The 18321-nt window shown below is 49.0% G+C and overlaps 6 protein-coding genes across 8 annotated transcripts; 4 read left to right on the top strand and 2 right to left on the bottom strand.

Annotated features, from left to right (window-relative positions):
- Positions 1-3072: 3072 nt before the first annotated feature.
- FOXG_18248 (uncharacterized protein) lies at positions 3073-5952 on the bottom strand. Its single transcript, XM_018398309.1, has one exon. The coding sequence runs from the start codon at positions 3875-3877 to the stop codon at positions 3527-3529; it is 351 nt and encodes a 116-aa protein (XP_018235578.1). The 5' UTR covers positions 3878-5952; the 3' UTR covers positions 3073-3526.
- Positions 5953-6225: 273 nt separating this feature from the next.
- FOXG_18247 (uncharacterized protein) lies at positions 6226-6384 on the top strand (the record flags this gene model as incomplete). The annotated part of the gene is made up of 1 exon (XM_018398308.1): positions 6226-6384. One exon carries the CDS (start codon positions 6226-6228, stop codon positions 6382-6384), a length of 159 nt encoding a protein of 52 aa, XP_018235577.1.
- Positions 6385-6462: 78 nt separating this feature from the next.
- FOXG_02185 (uncharacterized protein) lies at positions 6463-11668 on the top strand. 3 transcript variants are annotated; one of them, XM_018379525.1, is made up of 3 exons: positions 6463-6683; positions 7385-7557; positions 7617-11668. In XM_018379525.1, exons 2-3 carry the CDS (start codon positions 7525-7527, stop codon positions 10125-10127), a joined length of 2544 nt encoding a protein of 847 aa, XP_018235576.1. In that variant the 5' UTR covers positions 6463-6683; positions 7385-7524; the 3' UTR covers positions 10128-11668. The 3 variants fall into 3 exon arrangements, with proteins under 3 accessions (XP_018235576.1, XP_018235574.1, XP_018235575.1); XM_018379524.1 differs by having other exon boundaries at positions 6481-7331; XM_018379523.1 differs by having other exon boundaries at positions 6474-7557.
- Positions 11669-13091: 1423 nt separating this feature from the next.
- Positions 13092-17324, top strand: FOXG_02184 (NuA3 HAT complex component NTO1). The gene is made up of 3 exons (XM_018379522.1): positions 13092-14792; positions 14844-15871; positions 15923-17324. The coding sequence occupies exons 1-3, from the start codon at positions 13344-13346 to the stop codon at positions 16920-16922; spliced, it is 3477 nt and encodes a 1158-aa protein (XP_018235573.1). The 5' UTR covers positions 13092-13343; the 3' UTR covers positions 16923-17324.
- Positions 17211-18154, bottom strand: FOXG_18246 (uncharacterized protein). Its single transcript, XM_018398307.1, has one exon. It carries the CDS (start codon positions 17652-17654, stop codon positions 17262-17264), a length of 393 nt encoding a protein of 130 aa, XP_018235572.1. The 5' UTR covers positions 17655-18154; the 3' UTR covers positions 17211-17261.
- FOXG_18245 (uncharacterized protein) lies at positions 17552-18269 on the top strand. Its single transcript, XM_018398306.1, has 2 exons — positions 17552-17635; positions 17746-18269. Exon 2 carries the CDS (start codon positions 17794-17796, stop codon positions 18103-18105), a length of 312 nt encoding a protein of 103 aa, XP_018235571.1. The 5' UTR covers positions 17552-17635; positions 17746-17793; the 3' UTR covers positions 18106-18269.
- Positions 18270-18321: the final 52 nt, after the last annotated feature.

Genomic DNA, 18321 nt, shown 5'->3' with positions numbered 1-18321 from the left:
CCATATTCGAGATCCACCGACGTGCGCAGGCGGGGGCCTGGCGGGGTCGTTCCTTTACATAAGGTATTTGCTTTGTCTAGAGTATTTTCAAAGTTCAACAGGCGATGAATATCACTCGATTTTGACTGTAGATCATGCCATAGCAGTTTCCGTCGCGCACCTTTTCTTTGGATAAGACGATGTTTCATGACACTGCTAGACCGTGAGATCAGCAGTCGATCCCCTGTATATCAGGGTCCGATCTATCAGGGAGTGCGAGTTAGAGTTCGAGTTGCACTGACGCTCTTAATACTCGCTCTGGACCCTGAAGAATAAAGCCGACGTCTAACTGCCGATGCATCAGCCCAATATCAGCATCCAGGCTTGTCAACAACATCTGCTTGACGTCATAAAGCCAAGGACTCTCTGGTTGGGTCAGCTTGGATGTGGGTTACGGTGAGGTTGAAGCGTCCCACTACTGGCACCAGAGGCAGAACGAGACGAGGGGACCCTTGTTCTTTAGCGCGTTAAATGATGCGGGCGATAATCTTGGAAACTTTTTTTTTTTGTCGAGATGAAGATCAGCCCCAAATCTGGACTCCAACTTGGAGGCTTTGTCCTTCATGAAGGGGTCCATTGGTGCCCGCCACCAAACGTCTGACAGTTTTGGCTAATATGAGATTCCGTGAACTAAAGGAGCCACAGAAGGGCCGTGCCATCCATCTTCTCGTGGTGTACGCGGTACACTGAGCATTTCGATGCCGCAACTCCATATCCGATGCTCGGTTTTGTAACTCGGGATAAATCGCGGACAACCGACTTGAATTAACTAACCTTGATAAAAGTTGATGGTTATCTCTCGTTGCACAAACTATGTATGGGCATGCCTTGGTTCGATATCAGAAAGCCGCCGTAGTCTTCGACGACAGTGACCCGCACTAAATGTAACATGCTCGCCGCCCATCTTCTTTGTCTTTCAGTTACAGGTCGTCATACTATCCATGTAGATGTTTGTTCCAGGCGCTGGTGAAACATGGTCACACGTAATCATCCTCCCTATTGAACCTCTGACGGGACTGAAAAAAGATGGACTAAAGTCATGATATGTGCACAGGCTACCACGCCAGCGGGGCGGCTCAAAGCAAAAGATAAGTAGTCTAAGTAGATAGAACCTGGGATAATTCTATGTATAATCACTAACTTACCCACTACTTGCTTCTGTAAATGCTAGATCTCCAACAAGAAATGTTCTATCATTCGGTGGACGGCGGCCCTTTCGTCATTGAAGCCGGGGCCTTTCCATTGAGATGCAAAGGTGGCATGTCGTCAACGGAGATTGGACAATTCCCCACCAGATCGAGGGGTATAGTGCAGACGTTCTTACAGAGGAGGCTCCGTGTGTTGCTGGATGTGATGACATGTGCCGGAGGTTTCATCTATTCAAGCGATGTCGCTGGAATTGCAACCCCATGCAGCTTATGGAATATGAAAGGAACATAGAAGATCCATCTCATCTTTGCCGCCAAATCAACGTGATGTTTCTGCAGAACACACTCAGCGAACCAGCAATATTTGAAATGTCGTTCTTCTGGCGTCATGTATGTCATCTTTGAACTCTAGGGGGATGGACATTTGACCCTAGAAGTCGTGGGGGTAGAGCAGCGGTGAGAGAATATGATGGGCGAAGGAAGAAATATCGATCGTTTTAGCACGGTCATCGACCGAGCTGCCACTCTGCCACCCCAAATCAAGAGTGAGGAATGCGAGATTGTGCATCATGTGCTCTCTGTTTCAATCTGGGCATGGTGGTCTCTTTTCCATCATTGGTTGGCTGCCATCCCTTGATTTCTAGAATATCCGCCGGTAGCGCAGAGTCAGACGAGAGGAGGGTGCAAAGTCGCCGATCCAATTACATGGCAAAGAGCATCATCTAATTGATGAGACACACTGGAGGGACAGAAACTTCTGTTATTTGCCAGAAGAATGATGGATCTCTAACACACACTCTAGATCCTCTGTCCGCTAGCATCTGCGTAGATCGTCTCCAGTCTCCGTAGTGGCGTGTGTTCAACATAAACAAGTTCGAGACAAGCGATATTCATACTATAATGGACCATTTGTTTCGCCTGTTGATCCCTTGTATGAGCGAGTCGTGACAGAATACACAATCTGAAACCAGTGTGACCTGCTGGGTCCTAGGAATGAGTGAGACAATTCAAGGCCATGCATTGTAAGTTCGAGAATGGCTTCTTTTCGTCTGCTTCCAAGGACACTAGCTCCACTAGGCCGCGTCCAAGAGCTTAAATATGGAACGTGGCATGAGATGTGATATGAGAAATTTATATCTGACTCACGGTTTAAACTGCTTCCCCAGACTGAGGCTGTATGGAACACGGTTTCTCAAGAATGTCTATCATCGGAAAAAGCAATTTTGAGACAACATGATTCGGACCAACAGCGTATACAGATGGGCTACACCAAAATCATGGTCAGTGCACGATAAGGATATCCTGGCTCTTAGACGCTGAACCCTTGTTTGTGTTGCTGGATCTTCTTGCCAGAAAGAGAGGAACATCTCCGAAAAGCGTTGAGATCTCGGCATGTAGAGTCTGGGGCTTGGTACGGATACTTCACGATTTTTCTCGAAAACATGACCAAGCATGGCCATTTGAGCTGCATTTGACGGCTGCATCCTGCTCAAACACCGTCTGTGACCATGACTGCAGAAGGATATTCTCCTGCAGCAGCGGCTTGTATGTCGAACGTTATATGCCCACCCAAGATATATTGCCGAATCGGGCAGGAAGACTGATGTTGACTTGGAATTCAATGGTCTAGACCTTTTCTCTGGCCGTAGACTCAGCAGAGCTATCGTCAGGATATCTGAGCCTCGAGATGGGCATGGCTGTTTCGTGGTCTTGTTTGAGTCCCTTTCGACTTTGCTTATTAGTATTCAATATTCGACCAGTATCTATTGTTACGGGCCGCGTTACGAGCGGCGCAGGATTTACTGGCGTCTTAGCAAACACAGCCATGCCGCCGCAGTTCCACAGAGACTTGGCTTGCGTTTCTTGCGTAACAACACCACATTTGTTCCAGTCTCTGACATCGTAGGGTATCTACAGCTGTAATGGGTATGCCGAACAGAGTAATACATACAGCGAAGATGCACGAGATCGGCCTGTTTAGTTGTGGGTATTATAGGGTTCTTGCAAACTGATACGACAAGAATAAAGCCGACGTAGCGATGATACAACACTGACCACCTCTTTTATTGTAGTTACGGCGATGCTCGTTAGCTTTGAATTTGTCTTGGCAAGTGTTGAGATTGTTTAAAGATCATCGTGAGTTTGAGCATTTTGAAATGGTTCAGCGGAGCGGGATGAGCATCCACTAATGGGCAGGGATAAAGAGAGCTAGCTCAACAGCCTGCAGGCCATAAGTATCCGCTACCTAACATCGGGAGTGGAACTTCGACCAGGTACTCTCGAGGCCCTTCAAGCAAGATGACATTCGACTCCCAATCATAGAATAATGTTAATGAGCTTTAGTGGAGGTATGACATAACCGCAGCGAAAACGCCAAGAGAATATGAAATGGCCAGAGGCTCCGCAAAGTTCAAAGGCGCAGTCGAGATACAGAGGCGAGGATACCTAGTCATGATGGACCATAACCTCGACAGATCAAACGCAAATGAAGAGAAACAAGGGGTGTATTGGCGGAAGAGGAAACCGTGTTGACAGAGAGAGAAAGCGTTCGTTCCCACATGCTTAAACCTCATGACGGAGATGCGCGTGGTAGAAGCATAAGATATTGAGGGAACTGTCCAGAAAGTAGTCGGAGGTCTCGTGGTAGCGAATACCTGTGCTGCGTGACGGCCGTGTCTTAGATGTGCCATCGATAGTCGTGACAGCCATCTGACCGTGACGCGTCGGGTTGCAGGTGGATTCGGTATTGATGTTGCGTGTGATGGTGCTGCTGATAGCTACTGAATCAAGAAATGATGAAGCCATGGAATGGGCCGAGTCGCTTGGTGGTGTGGGTGGTTGATCATGGTGGTATTCCGGTGTTTGAAGTTGACAGCATTTAACGGTTGGCTAGTCATTGCGATATTCATTATTATAATGAACGATATGTTGTTCCTTTGTATGTATTCACAGCAGTAATGTAAAAGTCACATCCGCCAGCAATATTGCTCGTTGCAACAGCGGCCCTGTATATATCGGGACTTTCGCTTAAGGAGCCCGGCAGACATGGAGATATTTTAACATGATGTGCGATGTCTTGTATCACATCAGGGCCGTCATCGACCGGACAAGAGAGAAACATGCGAATCAGTGTAATCAGGCGCTGCATGTCATTCTTCTCCAGATGCTCGATGCATCATCTCTATCAAATGCCGGCGCTCCACTAGCAGGGAAACCCAAAATTTCGGTTGTCAAGTAACCATGCTGCCATGTTGCAAAGAGAAAACGAAATGTGCCATTTTCCCGTTATAGCAACGCCAGTAGTGTATTGCGAACTTTCTGTCCATCTTGCGGATTTCTCATCTCTTTCTCGAGTAATACTATGTATGTCAATTTGAGGGCGCCGCCGATATGAACACCAGCTGTGCTGGAGGACGGCGTGCCCGTCACTAAGTAAACAAACAACGAAAACAACGCAAAATTATGGTGTTGATGAGCTTGGTCATCAATGCCCATGACCATGGTCCGTGAGACATTGGTCTTTGGTATGGAACGCTGGGCACAGGCAGTGGCTGATGCTCGTGCACGTACTCGATCTTTATACTGACCGTACTGGCCAGTGTCCCTCTTGTATCGTCGTAATATTATCATGGTGGTTTGTTTACTGCTGAAGGGATTCAAGCCTGGACTGGTCCGGGCGGGCTGTTGGAAATGAAGGTCCAGCACTAAGGGCCCATCAAGGACTGGAGTTCCGACACTGCAACGTCCCTAGCCTCCCCTAAAGGAAATAAGCGGCTTGCGACTATCGCTGAAATGGTTATTTCAGCGGAACGGTTATCACCAATCTCAAACGCAGCACTCGGATTCTCGCTTGTGACTCGTCCGAGTCCCTGTGCCTCTAGCCATGTCCTCCCTATCCTGGTCAAACGCCAAGCACCCCCACCAACGATAACCCCACTAAGACCTCCGAAGACTTGGCGGCGCGGCTCGGTGATGCGTGCTGTCTTCTGTCATTCACCACAAGATATCATGAGCTCGCGGCGTGCCCGGTACAACATCAAACTGACAGTCCTTATCCAGCCATGTTCTTCAGCCACTCCTGAACCTCAGTTAGAGTAAGGTATCAGATGGTCTGATGTACCGAGGGGAGGCTTCAATGATCTCTTGCTCAGCTCTTCTTAAAACATTAACCCCCAAATACGAAGGTGGCGGGGTTGAGTCAGACTTGAGGCCAGTCTCGCATTGTTGAAGATTGAACATTCTGTCATTTGATGCGTGTGAAGTCGGCCATGATATAAGTATGAGTCTTTCAGCTTGACCGACTTTGGCGACGAAGCCTGTCAAGTATGAGAGAGGCGAATATGCGGAGTTGAGGTCAGTGAACGCAAAATCCCTGAGGAAAAAAGTGATGAAGTTGATATGTGGTGGCACAGGGAACGGATTGGCTGAAAAGACCATTATAGACAGGCGAAAGGCTCTAAAGGCACGGACGGTGAGTGAAGATTGATGCGAGTGAAGCTAAGCAGGGTGTTGCAGAGGCAAGCCACGGCCGTTTTTTAGTCGATGTCGTTATCGTCGTTGTCATTGTAACCGGTATTATTTTCTCCATTTCAACCGCTGCCGTATCCGTAGACTTCAATGCACAAAATCGATCGCTGATGACCTCACCTGCCAGCGCGTGCTGCGACTATGCCTGTGAAGAATGCATTCCCTCTATGAATCTGCAAGACACTTGAGGTGCCAGTCCGCTGCGTGTTGGAAACATTTCAGGAACTGCTACTGGGCGATTCTTTTCTGAATGTGAATCCCTCGTCGCCGGCCTGGACCCTCGCTGGGATAAGTTGCAGAAGATCCATTCAAGGGTCCACCTCAATGGTCCACATCAACCAAAGAGGTCGCAATGTACAAGATACTTGCGCCCCTTGAACCAGTCAGCCGCCGTACGAGCCAGCCAGGGTACCAACCAGGGTGGTTAGAGGACAAACCCATCCTGCGAGAGGGTGTCCTGACTCCTGGGGTGGTGGAGGAAGGGTGTGCTGTGCTGCCCGCTGTACGTAGTATGTCCATCTGCTCCGCTATCAACGCTACGGAGAGTGAACCTGTGAGGCGAGGTGAGCGTGAGCCTCCCGTCGTGATGGAAATTGAAAACCCGGCCCCGTTCAATTGGCAACGAAAATCAGTGGGCGGGCGAGGTCGTGAGGACGAGAATCCCATCTGATACCCCCCCTGTCGTTAGTTTCGATGGGTCTCTTCGCAGCACCCACACTTCACACTTACAAGGTACTTAGTTCCTAGACTCCCCTTCGTCTGCTTCTCCTCTTACTTTCTTGGGTTCACGTCGACTTCCTTCCTCTACAACCTCGACCATTTCGTCGGTCCTTCGAATCCTCGAAGGTTATCGGACTCGCACTTGGATATCTCGAGTCGTAATAATCACCCTGTGTCTTTGGGTCGCCGAATTCCATTTCAACTGCTGCTGCTGCTGTGCTTGCGGCCGGTTCTCCTACATCAAACGAGGTGAGTACATGATGCTCCTGTGCCGGTTTTTTATTTTTGATCGCATTCCCATTGTGCCGATATTTGCATCTTGATTTCGCTCAGCGTTGTTTTGCGTTTGAATTCTCCTGCTGTTCTGCGACAGTGATGGAGAGGAAAACGTGACGGTGATGAAAATGCGTCGCGGTTGCCTATCTTTCTCTGCATCACCCCAACTGCAACTGCCTGAGACAACTACCACTCCATCCATATTTACATGGAACCTTCCACCTGTTTGGCCCCTTCTGCACGCTTGCATCTACATCGATCCGCGCTTTCCAGTGCCTTGCTACAATTTAGCGACAAAACTCTGTGTCTCCAGCCAAATCGATTCTATAATCGCTCCTTTAGCCGTCATCTCCCGCCTCATTGCGTGATTACTGCCACCAGCGATTTCTCAAATGCGTGTGACCATCCAGACTGCGATCGTGATCACGCCTGGCATTGCTACCTACGACGAGTGAAGAACGCGGCTGTGCTCAATCATCATTTGGCCTTCATGCTAAACACAAACCTCATTTCTCCTTTACGCCACTGGCAGTTGTCTACCTGCTCGCCTACGTTTCACTTCGAATACTCGAGAAAAGACTGGCATTGTGTTCCATTCGCTTCGCATCTGCTTTGCATTTTGTACTTGGCCAACTTTTCAAGCCTGACAAGCCACTAACTCGTTTGTGAAATAGGTCGACATTACAGCCCCTCGATATAATAGAAGCGGTGCCTTTCCCATTCGTCATCGCTGATTCCACTCCTTCGTCCTCCGAACCACATATCCTTGTCTTTCTCGGGTCGTATCCCCTTTCATGTGTTGTGGGCAATAATTATGGATTCAGAAGACGGAGAACTGTTCATAAAGGTGTGCATTCAGCATGATTGGCATTTTTGTTGATCACGTTAACTGACAGGTAATGATAGCAACTTGCCGGCTATGTTCGGACGCACGAGAAGGCTTTGGCCAACGCTCTTCAACTACGCCGCCAAGTCCGTCATAAGCCATCTCAGAGTACAGGCTCAGCGACCCTCCTCTCCCAAACTTCCACTTCGCTTCCCGAACGACCATCTACCTCCGCTTCCACATCGAGTTCGCTCGCAGCTGCCTTGTCGCTCGGAACCCTCAACTTCACATCGCATAATGCCAAATCTGTAAAACTGGCACTCACGCCTCATCACCTATTTTACCTACTCTCCCGCTTCGAAGAACTCGGCATCAATGTCGGTCCTATGAAGGTCCGACTTGAAAACCTCCACGACAGTTCATCCTCTGCCAACTATGTTTCCTTCCTCAGTAATACCCAGCGATCGAGAAGCAAAGGCTCGGATATTGATTCAATACACTCTGTCTCGAGTATACGAAGTGTCATGTCGGGCATGTCTGCATTATGGTCGAGTTTTGGCATTGGAGCCAGCATATCCGCTGCCCGGACCGAACGCCAAAAAGCCGCCCTGGAAGCTGACATGAAGTACCTCTATTCTGCTTTTACCAAGATTCCTTGCTTGAGATTGGCCCCAGATTGGCGTGCCCGCCTGATTCGTGGTTATGAAGAGTTTCCATTTGATTCGGCTGTACCCCTATACGTTTTCAAGAACCTGCAGGCTCTCGAAGTTAGCAGCATCGACTTCCGACAATTCTTTGGCTGGGATCGTTTAGCTGATCAGCTGCGTTCTCTTACTCTGAAACGTGCCGGTATTGAGGACCCCGCGGACATCTTGATTGACATCGTTTTGGATGATATGGACAAACGCCGTCGACGAGTCTCCAAATCCCAGTCCTCACCCACTTCAGTCTGGACGGGTAGTGGCAGTCCTCGTCGTAACATTGCTCACCCCGAGCTTCACCGAGCCGTGTCTGCTCCAAGCTCCCCTGGTGCACACGTCGACATGCGGGTCGGTTCGTTGACCCCAAGTGAACATGCTATCGAAGAGAGCAGCCGTAGGCAGTCTTTGAGCAAGGATGACGAGCAGGATGACACCCCACAAGCTGTGCATAAGTCTTCTCGTCCCAGGAGCAACTCACCTCCACGCCCTACCAGCTCTCGAACGCAATCACATCCCGTTCGAGGTAACCATCACCGCATGAGGCGATCTGGATCTGGTAGTTCTCATTCCAGCCTTTCCGATTCCTGGACTGGCCATCACCATTCTCGAGGTAGCTCTGGTAACTTACTTGCTATGGGCGTCCTCCCCGCTTCAAAGTGGCGCTTTTTGCGACATTTGAGTCTGGCTGACAATTCCATGACCTCCATTCCGCAAAACAGTCTGGCACCCCTCTCCAACACACTTTACTCTCTGGATATTTCCTCCAACCTCTTCAGCCAGGTCCCAGACAGTCTGGCTACCCTAACCGCCCTTAGAGCTCTGAACTTGTCTCACTGTATGATCGATTCTCTCCAGTCCTTGACCCGCAACCCTCTTCCTGCCATCACAGCCCTCAACCTTCGAGCAAACAGGCTCCAGAGCCTTGCTGGCGTTGAGAAGTTGGTTCCTCTTGAGAGACTCGATTTGAGAGATAACCGTCTGGTCGACCCAATGGAACTGGCGAGATTGACAGGTATCCCCGACATCCACGAGATTTGGGTTGAGGGCAATCCCTTCACTCGTACCCACAAGGATTATCGCATCTCCATCTTTAACCTCTTCCGCAAAGCCCCAGGCTATACTGACGACGTAATTATTGATGGCAGTGGTCCAAGTTATGTTGAAAGACGATCACTGGTTGACCGCCCCCCTATCCCCGAATCCATCCCCGTCGTCAAGCCACAGGTCTCTGAGGTGCCTACTGTCGATGTCAGCAAGCCTGCCATTATTTTCAACCCTCCCAAAGAGCCAGCTGTCCTCCGAAAGGAACGGCCTACGCCTAAGGCTGTCATGAGTGAAATCAACACCAGCTCAACACGTCGGCGAAAGACTCCAAAGAGGCGAATCGTAGATTTGGCCACTTCTGATACCCCATCGTTCCCAACCCCAGTCGAGGTTCAAGTAGCGAAGCCGGCTGGCAAGCAGCCCAAGTCTCCGCTGACTAACGATGGAAACTACCGGATATCCCAGCAACCTGGAGGCCAGGTTTTGTCGCCGCCCACGTTATCGACCGACTCGCAAGTTGTCAGCTCACCTGAAGTACCACGAGTTGACACCAACATCTTGACCAACATCCCAGCTGCTTACTCATCTAACGATGATGCTTCCACTTGGAAGGAATCTCAGGATTGGGATGCCGGTGGTGAGATATACCGTCAGAAGATTGAGGCCTTGCGAAATACTGTCGGCAATAGCTACCTTTCTGTCTTGAGCGAAGAGACTTGGACTACCAGCCGCCCGACAGACTATTCCACACCTAATGTCCCATCCGGTGCAGCCATGCGCACAGCACACACTCCTATCCACGCCCCTCAGGCTCAAGCTATACATAGTGGTCGGACCTTGGGCTGAAATCGAATATGAGATACCAGCAGAGTTAGACTTGGAAGACGACACCCATATGATACCCATATACCCTCTCTACTGTGGGAGCATGCTGGACTCCTCGGTATGATTCGATTCTCTGTTGAGCTGAGTCTGAAGACTCAAGCTCGACCACTTCGTGTTTTACTTTTTATTGGCATTTGCAACGATATCATGGAGCATAGCGAGGCGGCGTTTTGGGCAGATGGCGCATCTGCATTTGTTTGAGTATAGGAACTCATCTTTACCTTCCATGGCTGCTTCTCCTTTCTGGAGCCTGCATGTTTCTCTCGGTCTTGTTCTAGAGATATCACATCTTTCAACAGCCTCTGTTAGATGGAAAGGGTTTCATCTAAAGAATACCTGTTATTCTCATTCGAAATGAGATTGAACATGTACTGTTTTTTGCTTTCACGTAGGAGTCTGGACATGGCGTTGGAAGGTCAAGGGTATTCGCCCATATGCATTCTTGATTTTACGGTATGGTTGGAAGAAAAAAAGACTTCACTTGGCTTGAAGCTTATGCGATCTGAGGCAACTATGCTGAAGAATTGGAGATTGTTGTAATACATGATATCCTTTATCAGTTCAAGCCCTTGGTGCTTCTGGTTGTCCTCTTGTAACACTGTTGTGGTAATTGCCACTGTCCCAGAATTTGGAATCCTTATTGTGAACGTGCACAGATTGCAAAGCTAACAGAATCGTTTCAGAGGTCACTCGTCGTGGCTTATCGACCCCTGGAGGGAAATGATCCTTTTGTGCTCCGATGATGCCGTCGCGGAAGAAGCCAAGAGATGAGCCAGACTATTGGCTGACGTGACCAGGTCAGCCGGCTTTAGCCTGATGCTCTAAATCAGAGAAGGGCCAAAGAGGCTTGGGATTAGTTCGAGTGTTAGGAGTGTTGAAAGAGACATGACCGGATGGTTTTGGACGATTTGTTCCTGACACAGCTAGAACATTGAGATGGTGGGCTGGCTAAGCCGCTGGTATAAGGTACATAGAGAACCTCACTTAGTGTTGATGGAGGGGCGGGCTGAGTGAGAGATTGAAGGGTAGGGAGGGTAAGTTTAAGGCTTGGCCAATATCTGAGCCATGAGGGGGCGTCATCATTCCAGGGCGAGGTGCGACATCGAATTTTTGGTGAGGATGGTAGCATGGGTGAATCTAGTGTTGGATGGCTGAGTCAATACCCCAGATTCGAGGTCATTCGCATTTGTAGTTGCCATGACAGTATGACGGTGGCGACGAGGGTAGTGATAGCGTTCAAATTGGAGAAATTCAGGCTGTGGCTAAGTTAGTAGTAAAGTCCTGGGATTCTATTTATGGTATTTCTCTGAGATCGTTGGTGATGGTAGGGCATGTGATTATCCTTGGAGTCTATCGCCTCATGCTTCCGGCTACCCATGAGAAACGAGAGCATATCCTGAAATGGTACATAGGACGATGTTAATAATATTGTTCCGGTGTGGTTAGAGAAGCCTCAACAAGCGAGAGCAAATGAAATTCCAAAGGGGAAGCCAAAAGTTACTATGCATAACTCAGCCAGTAGACCAGGTTACCAATATCAACCATAGTGTCTAGAGGTATCTTAGCCTGTGATCTCAGATCCTGATGTGGGTTATCTATCTATCTGTCTACGACCACTTGAATTACCTGGCATAGAAATGCCGTACTTCTTTGATGACATTTTACAATGCTGTCACCGTTATATGATGTAAGCTCTTAAGTTCAGAGTCACTGAACGCCATATAACGACACCGCAACTGACGATGCATCGATAATCATTGGCCGCTTACAAGAATCGCCAGCACCTGGATCCGCCCGGAAGTCGTGCCCGTTCTGGGGCCGCCGAGGCAACGGAGTGGAACGAAGCGGATGGCCCCGCGGCCAGGGACACGTACTAGGGTCGTTAGATCTGAGGCCATCGTGAATATGGATAAGCTCTCATGCACCACAAGCGTCGGAGTAGTTCTGTGGGTGCTTAAATCTAGCTTTCGCATTGCTGTCGGCGATGTAGATTTGGTGCTATGGATGTCGCCAGGCGGCGAATATTGTTCTCAACAATTAGGCATCTTGCAAGTTTTTGACAACTGATCATGAATGATACTGTCATTGAATTGGATGTTAAGGAAAAGGCGGTAATGAGCTGTTGCACTGTCGACCCAGTTCGCTTACACAGGCGTCAAAGTGTCAACAAGAGTGGGCATCAGGGAAGCATATGATAGGATCTCAAATTAGACCCTGGGCAGATCTCTAGATCTTGCTTCGGCATTTGCTTCCATGATTTGCGGAGCCAAGAAGTCTCATTCAAACAGTCATTAATTGCCATTGGAGCCACTAACAAGTCCCAGGTCGGGTGGGCGCAAGAGAAAGAGAAAATCCTACCAATTAATGATTGATCCCCTTGAAAAGTTCTCAAGCACATGAATGCAGGCATAGACAAGCTTAGGATCAGATAACATATGCTCATCATAAGGTTAAGAGATTTCTCTCCCAGTTTATTTCCAAATCGGGATGGCCTGACTAGGTTTCAAGCACCAGCAAGCAACGGCGATCTGCGAACTGGGGAAACAAATCTTGGCATTACTTGTAGTCGAAAACAAAGACGTTTTACATGGGGAGATTCTACGTCACTTGAGGCCAGCAATGCCAGGTACAATGAGTCGTGTCAGATCTGATCAAGCAATTCCATCAAAATGCTAGATCTGCTTCCCCACGTTGCAGATGCGGCCCATGAGCTTAAGCCAGAAAGAGACAAACTGGCAGATGAGCTGCACAAACAAAGTCACATTGTTGAAGCATACTGAAAGTTTAATCTGAGCAAGTCGCAGCTTGTGCTGCGCGAAAATATGTCAGAGTCTGGTGACCTTTTTATGTCAACCTTCACCCTGGATGCCGCTGACTAAACAGGGACCGTGCACGCCAACTTCACGCGTTCCTTGCCCGAGGCAGAACATCACCTCCTCTGCAGTCGCGAATCCCATCATCTTATTCACCGAACAAGTCTTCCTTTGACCGTATATTCTACGGGAATAATAAAGAAAGCTCCTCTGGTGTGTATGGCGCCTTTCAAATGATTGGTGATTTCGCCAAGCTTCGGACCGAGCCTGCGCGCCACCTCCCCCTTGACGCGATTATCCATCTCAAGCTTGCGCCAGCGACGCTTCGATTTTCAAGTTTACATCGCCGTTAGCTTCGCTCAAGATGGCTCCGGCATCTCCGACTCCCAGGCGACCCGTTACCGGAAGACGTCGAGGTCGTCCTCCGGGTTCGACCAATGCTGCTCGTGCTGCAAGAGCAGCCCTCGCGGCAGCCTCCGCAACTGAACCACCACCAAAACGACGTCGATATATTCCAGGAGGGGCTGGTGGCGGTGGTCGCTTCGCTGATGCTGACTTGGTAACCACGCCGAATACGACTGGGCCATCAACAGTATCGAGGTCAAGAGCAGCTGCGCGCGAGGCTATCAATGGCCCTTCTCCATCCATAATGCCTCGACGAGAAAGAGGCGCTCGCACGCGAGCTGCTGGCAATGATGGCTTGGAGGAAATGCAATGGGGTTCAGCTGCAGCCATGGCGACTGCTGTGAAGCAGGCTGAAGACTATAAGCCCCGCGAGGAGCGCAGCTGGGAGGACTTCCATCCTAACCTAGATATTGATGCTACATTCATGATCCTGCAATCTGAACAGGTTGATGGCATACCCCAAGAACAACCTGATTTATCAGTGGTTCAGGCATTCGGAACACCTTGGGACGAAACCCGAACCCCATCGAGACAACCAAACCCCGCATCAACTGGAAACACACCAAATCCTCAAGGTCGCTCAGAGTCGAATGCCGCCGATGTTCTTACTGAAACACCTTTACGGCGCCCTCGTCGACCGACCCGAGATGTGGTCAGCTTTTACAGCAGCAAGCCGCTGGACTTTCTCACAACACCAAAAACACCTAAAATTCTACCCATTCAAAACCAGACACCGAAAGAGAAACTGGATCTTAAACTACCTTCATATCGTAAAACCAACAGCATCGAATTATATGAGAGCAAAACTTTTGGCCAGGCTCGCTTTGTCGACAAGTCAATGAGTAATGTCGGCTATCAGGAGAGTGACCACTACCTGCGCCCGGAGCAAGCTTTAATCAAATCTTCTGATCTTACCATGGAAGATGACGCAGAATTGACCGATGCTGCTATGGCAGCGTCTGACGGGCCGGTCTACCGTACACGAATCGGTCGTGTCGAATATGATATGGATGAACAAGACGATATTTGGCTTGGGCGATACAATGCTCACCGCAGGCAAAACGACGTTCCAGCTATAACACGCGAAGTTTTCGAAATCACTATGACAAAGATCGAAAAGGAGTGGCATGTGCTTGAGAAGAGAATTCCAAAACCGAACCCGAAGCCTCCACAAACCCATCGTCCGCGATCAAGCTCTGCCGCCGCTGTAAATGGTGAGCCGCAAGGGGGTGAAGAGCCTGACTCAAAATGCGCCATTTGCGACGACGGCGACTGCGAAAACACCAACGCGATTGTGTTCTGTGATGGCTGCAACCTCGCAGTTCATCAAGAATGTTATGGTGTCCCATTTATCCCAGAAGGCCAGTGGCTCTGCCGCAAATGCCAGCTCTGTGGGCCTTCAGTTCCTGTAAGTCTAGTTCAGAACACTTTCTCGAGTTGCTATATTGACTCAAAGCAGACTTGTATCTTCTGTCCCAACACCGACGGTGCGTTCAAGCAAACAAATTCCTCGAAGTGGGCACATCTGCTTTGCGCAATGTGGATTCCTGAGGTTTCCTTGGGTAACCACACGTTCATGGAACCAGTCATGGACGTAGAAAAGGTGCCGAAAAACCGTTGGAAATTGACGTGTTACATTTGTCGACAGCGAATGGGCGCGTGCATACAGTGCGGAAACAAGAACTGCTATCAAGCATTTCATGTCACTTGTGCGCGGAGATCCCGGCTGTTTCTTAAGATGAAGACTAGCCAGGGTGCTCTCGCTGTGTTGGATGGCGGTATGGTGCTCAAGGCCTTTTGTGATAAGCATTGCCCGCCTGACTATGTGCAAGAGCATAGTGTTCAACAGGCCACAAAGGCAGCCAAGAAATTCTATAAGAGAACCATGAGGAATCGTATCTGGGCTGATAACACCGCTGTTGCGAATGCTATTGCAGAGCAGCAGCGCAACGCCCTTTCAGAACAGCCATCGGATGAAACACAGCTTACTGGGACAAAGTCTGCAGTCGTTGGTGACAAAAAGAGAGGCCAGAATCCGAAAAACGTCTGGAAAACTCCTGCAGGTGCACCTATTATACCACAGGCCGTGTTTGAAGTTGTAGACGCTTCGATTCAAAGATTCGCATTTCCTAAACGCAAGGAGTTCCTGAGCCAGGCATGTCGCTACTGGACCCTGAAGCGTGAGAACCGTCGAGGAGCAGCACTTCTAAAGCGTCTGCAGCTTCAGATGGAGTCCTTTTCCTCGATGGAGCTTACGCGACGTGACTTCGCAGCCATGGGGCCGAGCGGAAAGATCAGACTTGCTAGACGCATTGAATTCGCCGAGAATTTGATTATTGAGCTTGAGCAGCTCAAAGATCTTGCAGCCCAGCTTGTGGAACGGGAGCAGATCAAGGTTGCCGCTGGTGAACTTGAACAAGAATTTGTGGATGAGTGTTACTTCCCTGTCGCGAAACTTCTCAACCCTGCTGTTGACAGGGCAATGTCGTAAGTGCATATATTGCTCCGCTGATCTTGACTTTGGACTAATTATTTCAGACTTGATAAAGATCTCTTCAAGGACGGCCTTGACAAGCTTCAAAGCCGCGTCAATGCCCGCTTTTATGTGACAGTAATGTCCTTTGCTTTAGATCTTTGCGATGTAATCAGTACTGGTATTTCTACAACACCGCCTGAGTCATCTACGGTTGCAACTCAAACTGAAGCTGTCGACGCACCGCCTGCTAAAACCACTTTCTCAGATATACGAGAGCGCCGAAAATTGGGAAAACGCATATTGAAGGCTGTTCAGCCACACCTTGAGACAGCCTTGAGAATCGAGTCGGAGATCTCCCAAAAGCCTTTCGAGGGCTTGAAGAAGGAGCTGGAGAACATCATTGACAGAAGCGTGGACGTCCGACCACTGACTGGGACGAGCCAAGATAAACCAACTGACCTCAGTGATGAAGCCAACGACACTATTATGGTTGATGCCGAGCTTCAAATTACTGTTAAGGCCAGTTCCACTGAGGGTGGAGATGCGATGGACACTACTTCAGATAATGGAAATATTGAGGTCAGCACCAATATTGACGTCGATACATCTGATCTCGCAGAGGCAGGTGCTGTCGAAAAACACGAGTCTCTCCCTAACACTGTCAACTCATCCAATACACCCCCCGACACAGATGGTTATATGTCGAAGCCTCAACCGGCACAATCAGGGCCTCCCACACCGCCACAATCTAACGGCAGTCTTGGATTAGAACCTGCGGATCCTCTGACAGATGGAGGAATACTTTGGTACCTCAAGGGTCATGACCCCAAGGGAACATCTATTCTCGAAGAGCGCTGGGCCGGGAGAGATGCCATCCGCATGCTCAGCGAAGACCTTACAGATTTAGATGACGAAGAGTTCAAAGGCTTGGGTATGGATGTCGACCACGCTGCAGCATCTGCTACAGTTGAGGCAGGTGTGAAGGAGGAGGTAGAACCCGCGGGTAGTAAGACCAGAGCGAGTAAAGCAAAGAAGCGGAGGACATCAACAAGGAGAAAATGATCTTCAACGTATAGGCATATACCAAGCAAACGCTCACCACAACCGGCGCATTTTGATTGCTTGCGGTTTTTGTCATGCGGGTTCATTTCAGAGAGTATAAAGGGCCATACAGATGCACTAATGAGCTTGGCGTTCAAGGGAAGGATGGGAAACAAATATTACAGGGTTAATACCTCTGAGAAGGAATTATGGGATGGAAAAGGCGTTGGCGAAGGATTCCTATATGGATTATGCGAATGAACGGACTTAGCTCAGCGATGGACTGCGGCTTGAGAATGTGTACGGTTAGTGGGATACGATACAAATGTATAAAATTAATGATCGTGGAATCTGAACCGATCAGTATGACTCTTGGAGCATAGTTCCATCAAATACCGAGTCCAACAATATCTCGACCATGCTTTGACGGAACCCCTTACGATCAAAGGGAAACCCGGAGCGGAAATAGGAAACTCTGTGACATAATTCGATCATGATATAATGGAGAATATCTGTCATGATGTGGAAAAGTATTATCTTATAACTCTCTTTAGTGGCGGTGATGATGGAGGTTGTCTGTGATGTCACGTGAATCATGGTCTGGATGTATGATGATGTAGCCACACTCGTCCATTCGTTTGCTTGCATCACCGTTTGTATGTGTACACCGGCTCCTGCGCGTCCTAGCGGGGCACGCGTACTGACGCAATAGACGAGAGAGAAATGAATGGTCGGTGAGTAATTTGAGGTCATTTTCTTCAGAAGAAGGAGCTTTGGTAGCACAAAGATAGGTGCCTCGCTGTCTTTTCTGATATCTGACTCGTCTAATCACTAAATAATAAAGCTGTGATACACATATCGTTAGCCGACATGCTCATCGAGCTTACGTGGGATGAGATGGTTAAATCGGAGCATCCAATGCTTCTTTTCTCTTCTGGATGGAGCTGAGCTTAGCTCTGCAGAGCTAGTTCTCCATATGCACCAGGTTCTTGATTTTTGGTTGGTGTTTTTCGATCTTCCATACAGAGACCTCGAAAGGGATCAGCATCATGCAGCAAAGGAAGGACATGTGCCGTTGTGTGTTGCCTTGGGCTTGAGTGGCGAGATTCTTGCATGCGCAATTGAGAAATCCCATGGGGTTTATGGAGGAGTTGTTGAGGAGTGGATGAGGCTACTTTTTGTTAAGTCTGAAGTCAGGGAGTGAGCTCTGCCGTAACCGTTATCAACTGGAATGGAACAAGTGGATGTTACGTATTCGATCGCAATACGACTTTGCAGGCCTGTCTATCTTTGTATCATATCCTGGTAGTAAAGGAACCCCTGTTCTCGATGCGCTCCATGTCGAACGAATCAGCTTCTTATATCCGCAACCTACACACGCGACAGCGTCTTCTTCACTCGAACTTTAGGGTGATTAACT

Source organism: Fusarium oxysporum, chromosome 5, assembly GCF_000149955.1.
Source record: "Fusarium oxysporum f. sp. lycopersici 4287 chromosome 5, whole genome shotgun sequence".
NCBI lineage: Eukaryota > Fungi > Ascomycota > Sordariomycetes > Hypocreales > Nectriaceae > Fusarium > Fusarium oxysporum.
This window is presented reverse-complemented; position numbering and strand designations above follow the sequence as displayed.

Excerpts from the sequence above, each read along its gene's own strand:
- FOXG_18245 (XM_018398306.1), top strand. The coding sequence starts at position 17,794 with ATGAGATGGTTAAATCGGAGCATCCAATGCTTCTTTTCTCTTCTGGAT.
- FOXG_02184 (XM_018379522.1), top strand. The coding sequence starts at position 13,344 with ATGGCTCCGGCATCTCCGACTCCCAGGCGACCCGTTACCGGAAGACGT. Across the intron at positions 14,793-14,843 it reads TCTGTGGGCCTTCAGTTCCT|ACTTGTATCTTCTGTCCCAA; the intron begins GTAAGTCTAGTT and ends GACTCAAAGCAG. Across the intron at positions 15,872-15,922 it reads GCTGTTGACAGGGCAATGTC|ACTTGATAAAGATCTCTTCA; the intron begins GTAAGTGCATAT and ends TAATTATTTCAG.
- FOXG_18248 (XM_018398309.1), bottom strand. The coding sequence starts at position 3,877 with ATGGCACATCTAAGACACGGCCGTCACGCAGCACAGGTATTCGCTACC.
- FOXG_02185 (XM_018379525.1), top strand. The coding sequence starts at position 7,525 with ATGGATTCAGAAGACGGAGAACTGTTCATAAAG. Across the intron at positions 7,558-7,616 it reads ACGGAGAACTGTTCATAAAG|CAACTTGCCGGCTATGTTCG; the intron begins GTGTGCATTCAG and ends AGGTAATGATAG.
- FOXG_18246 (XM_018398307.1), bottom strand. The coding sequence starts at position 17,654 with ATGACCTCAAATTACTCACCGACCATTCATTTCTCTCTCGTCTATTGC.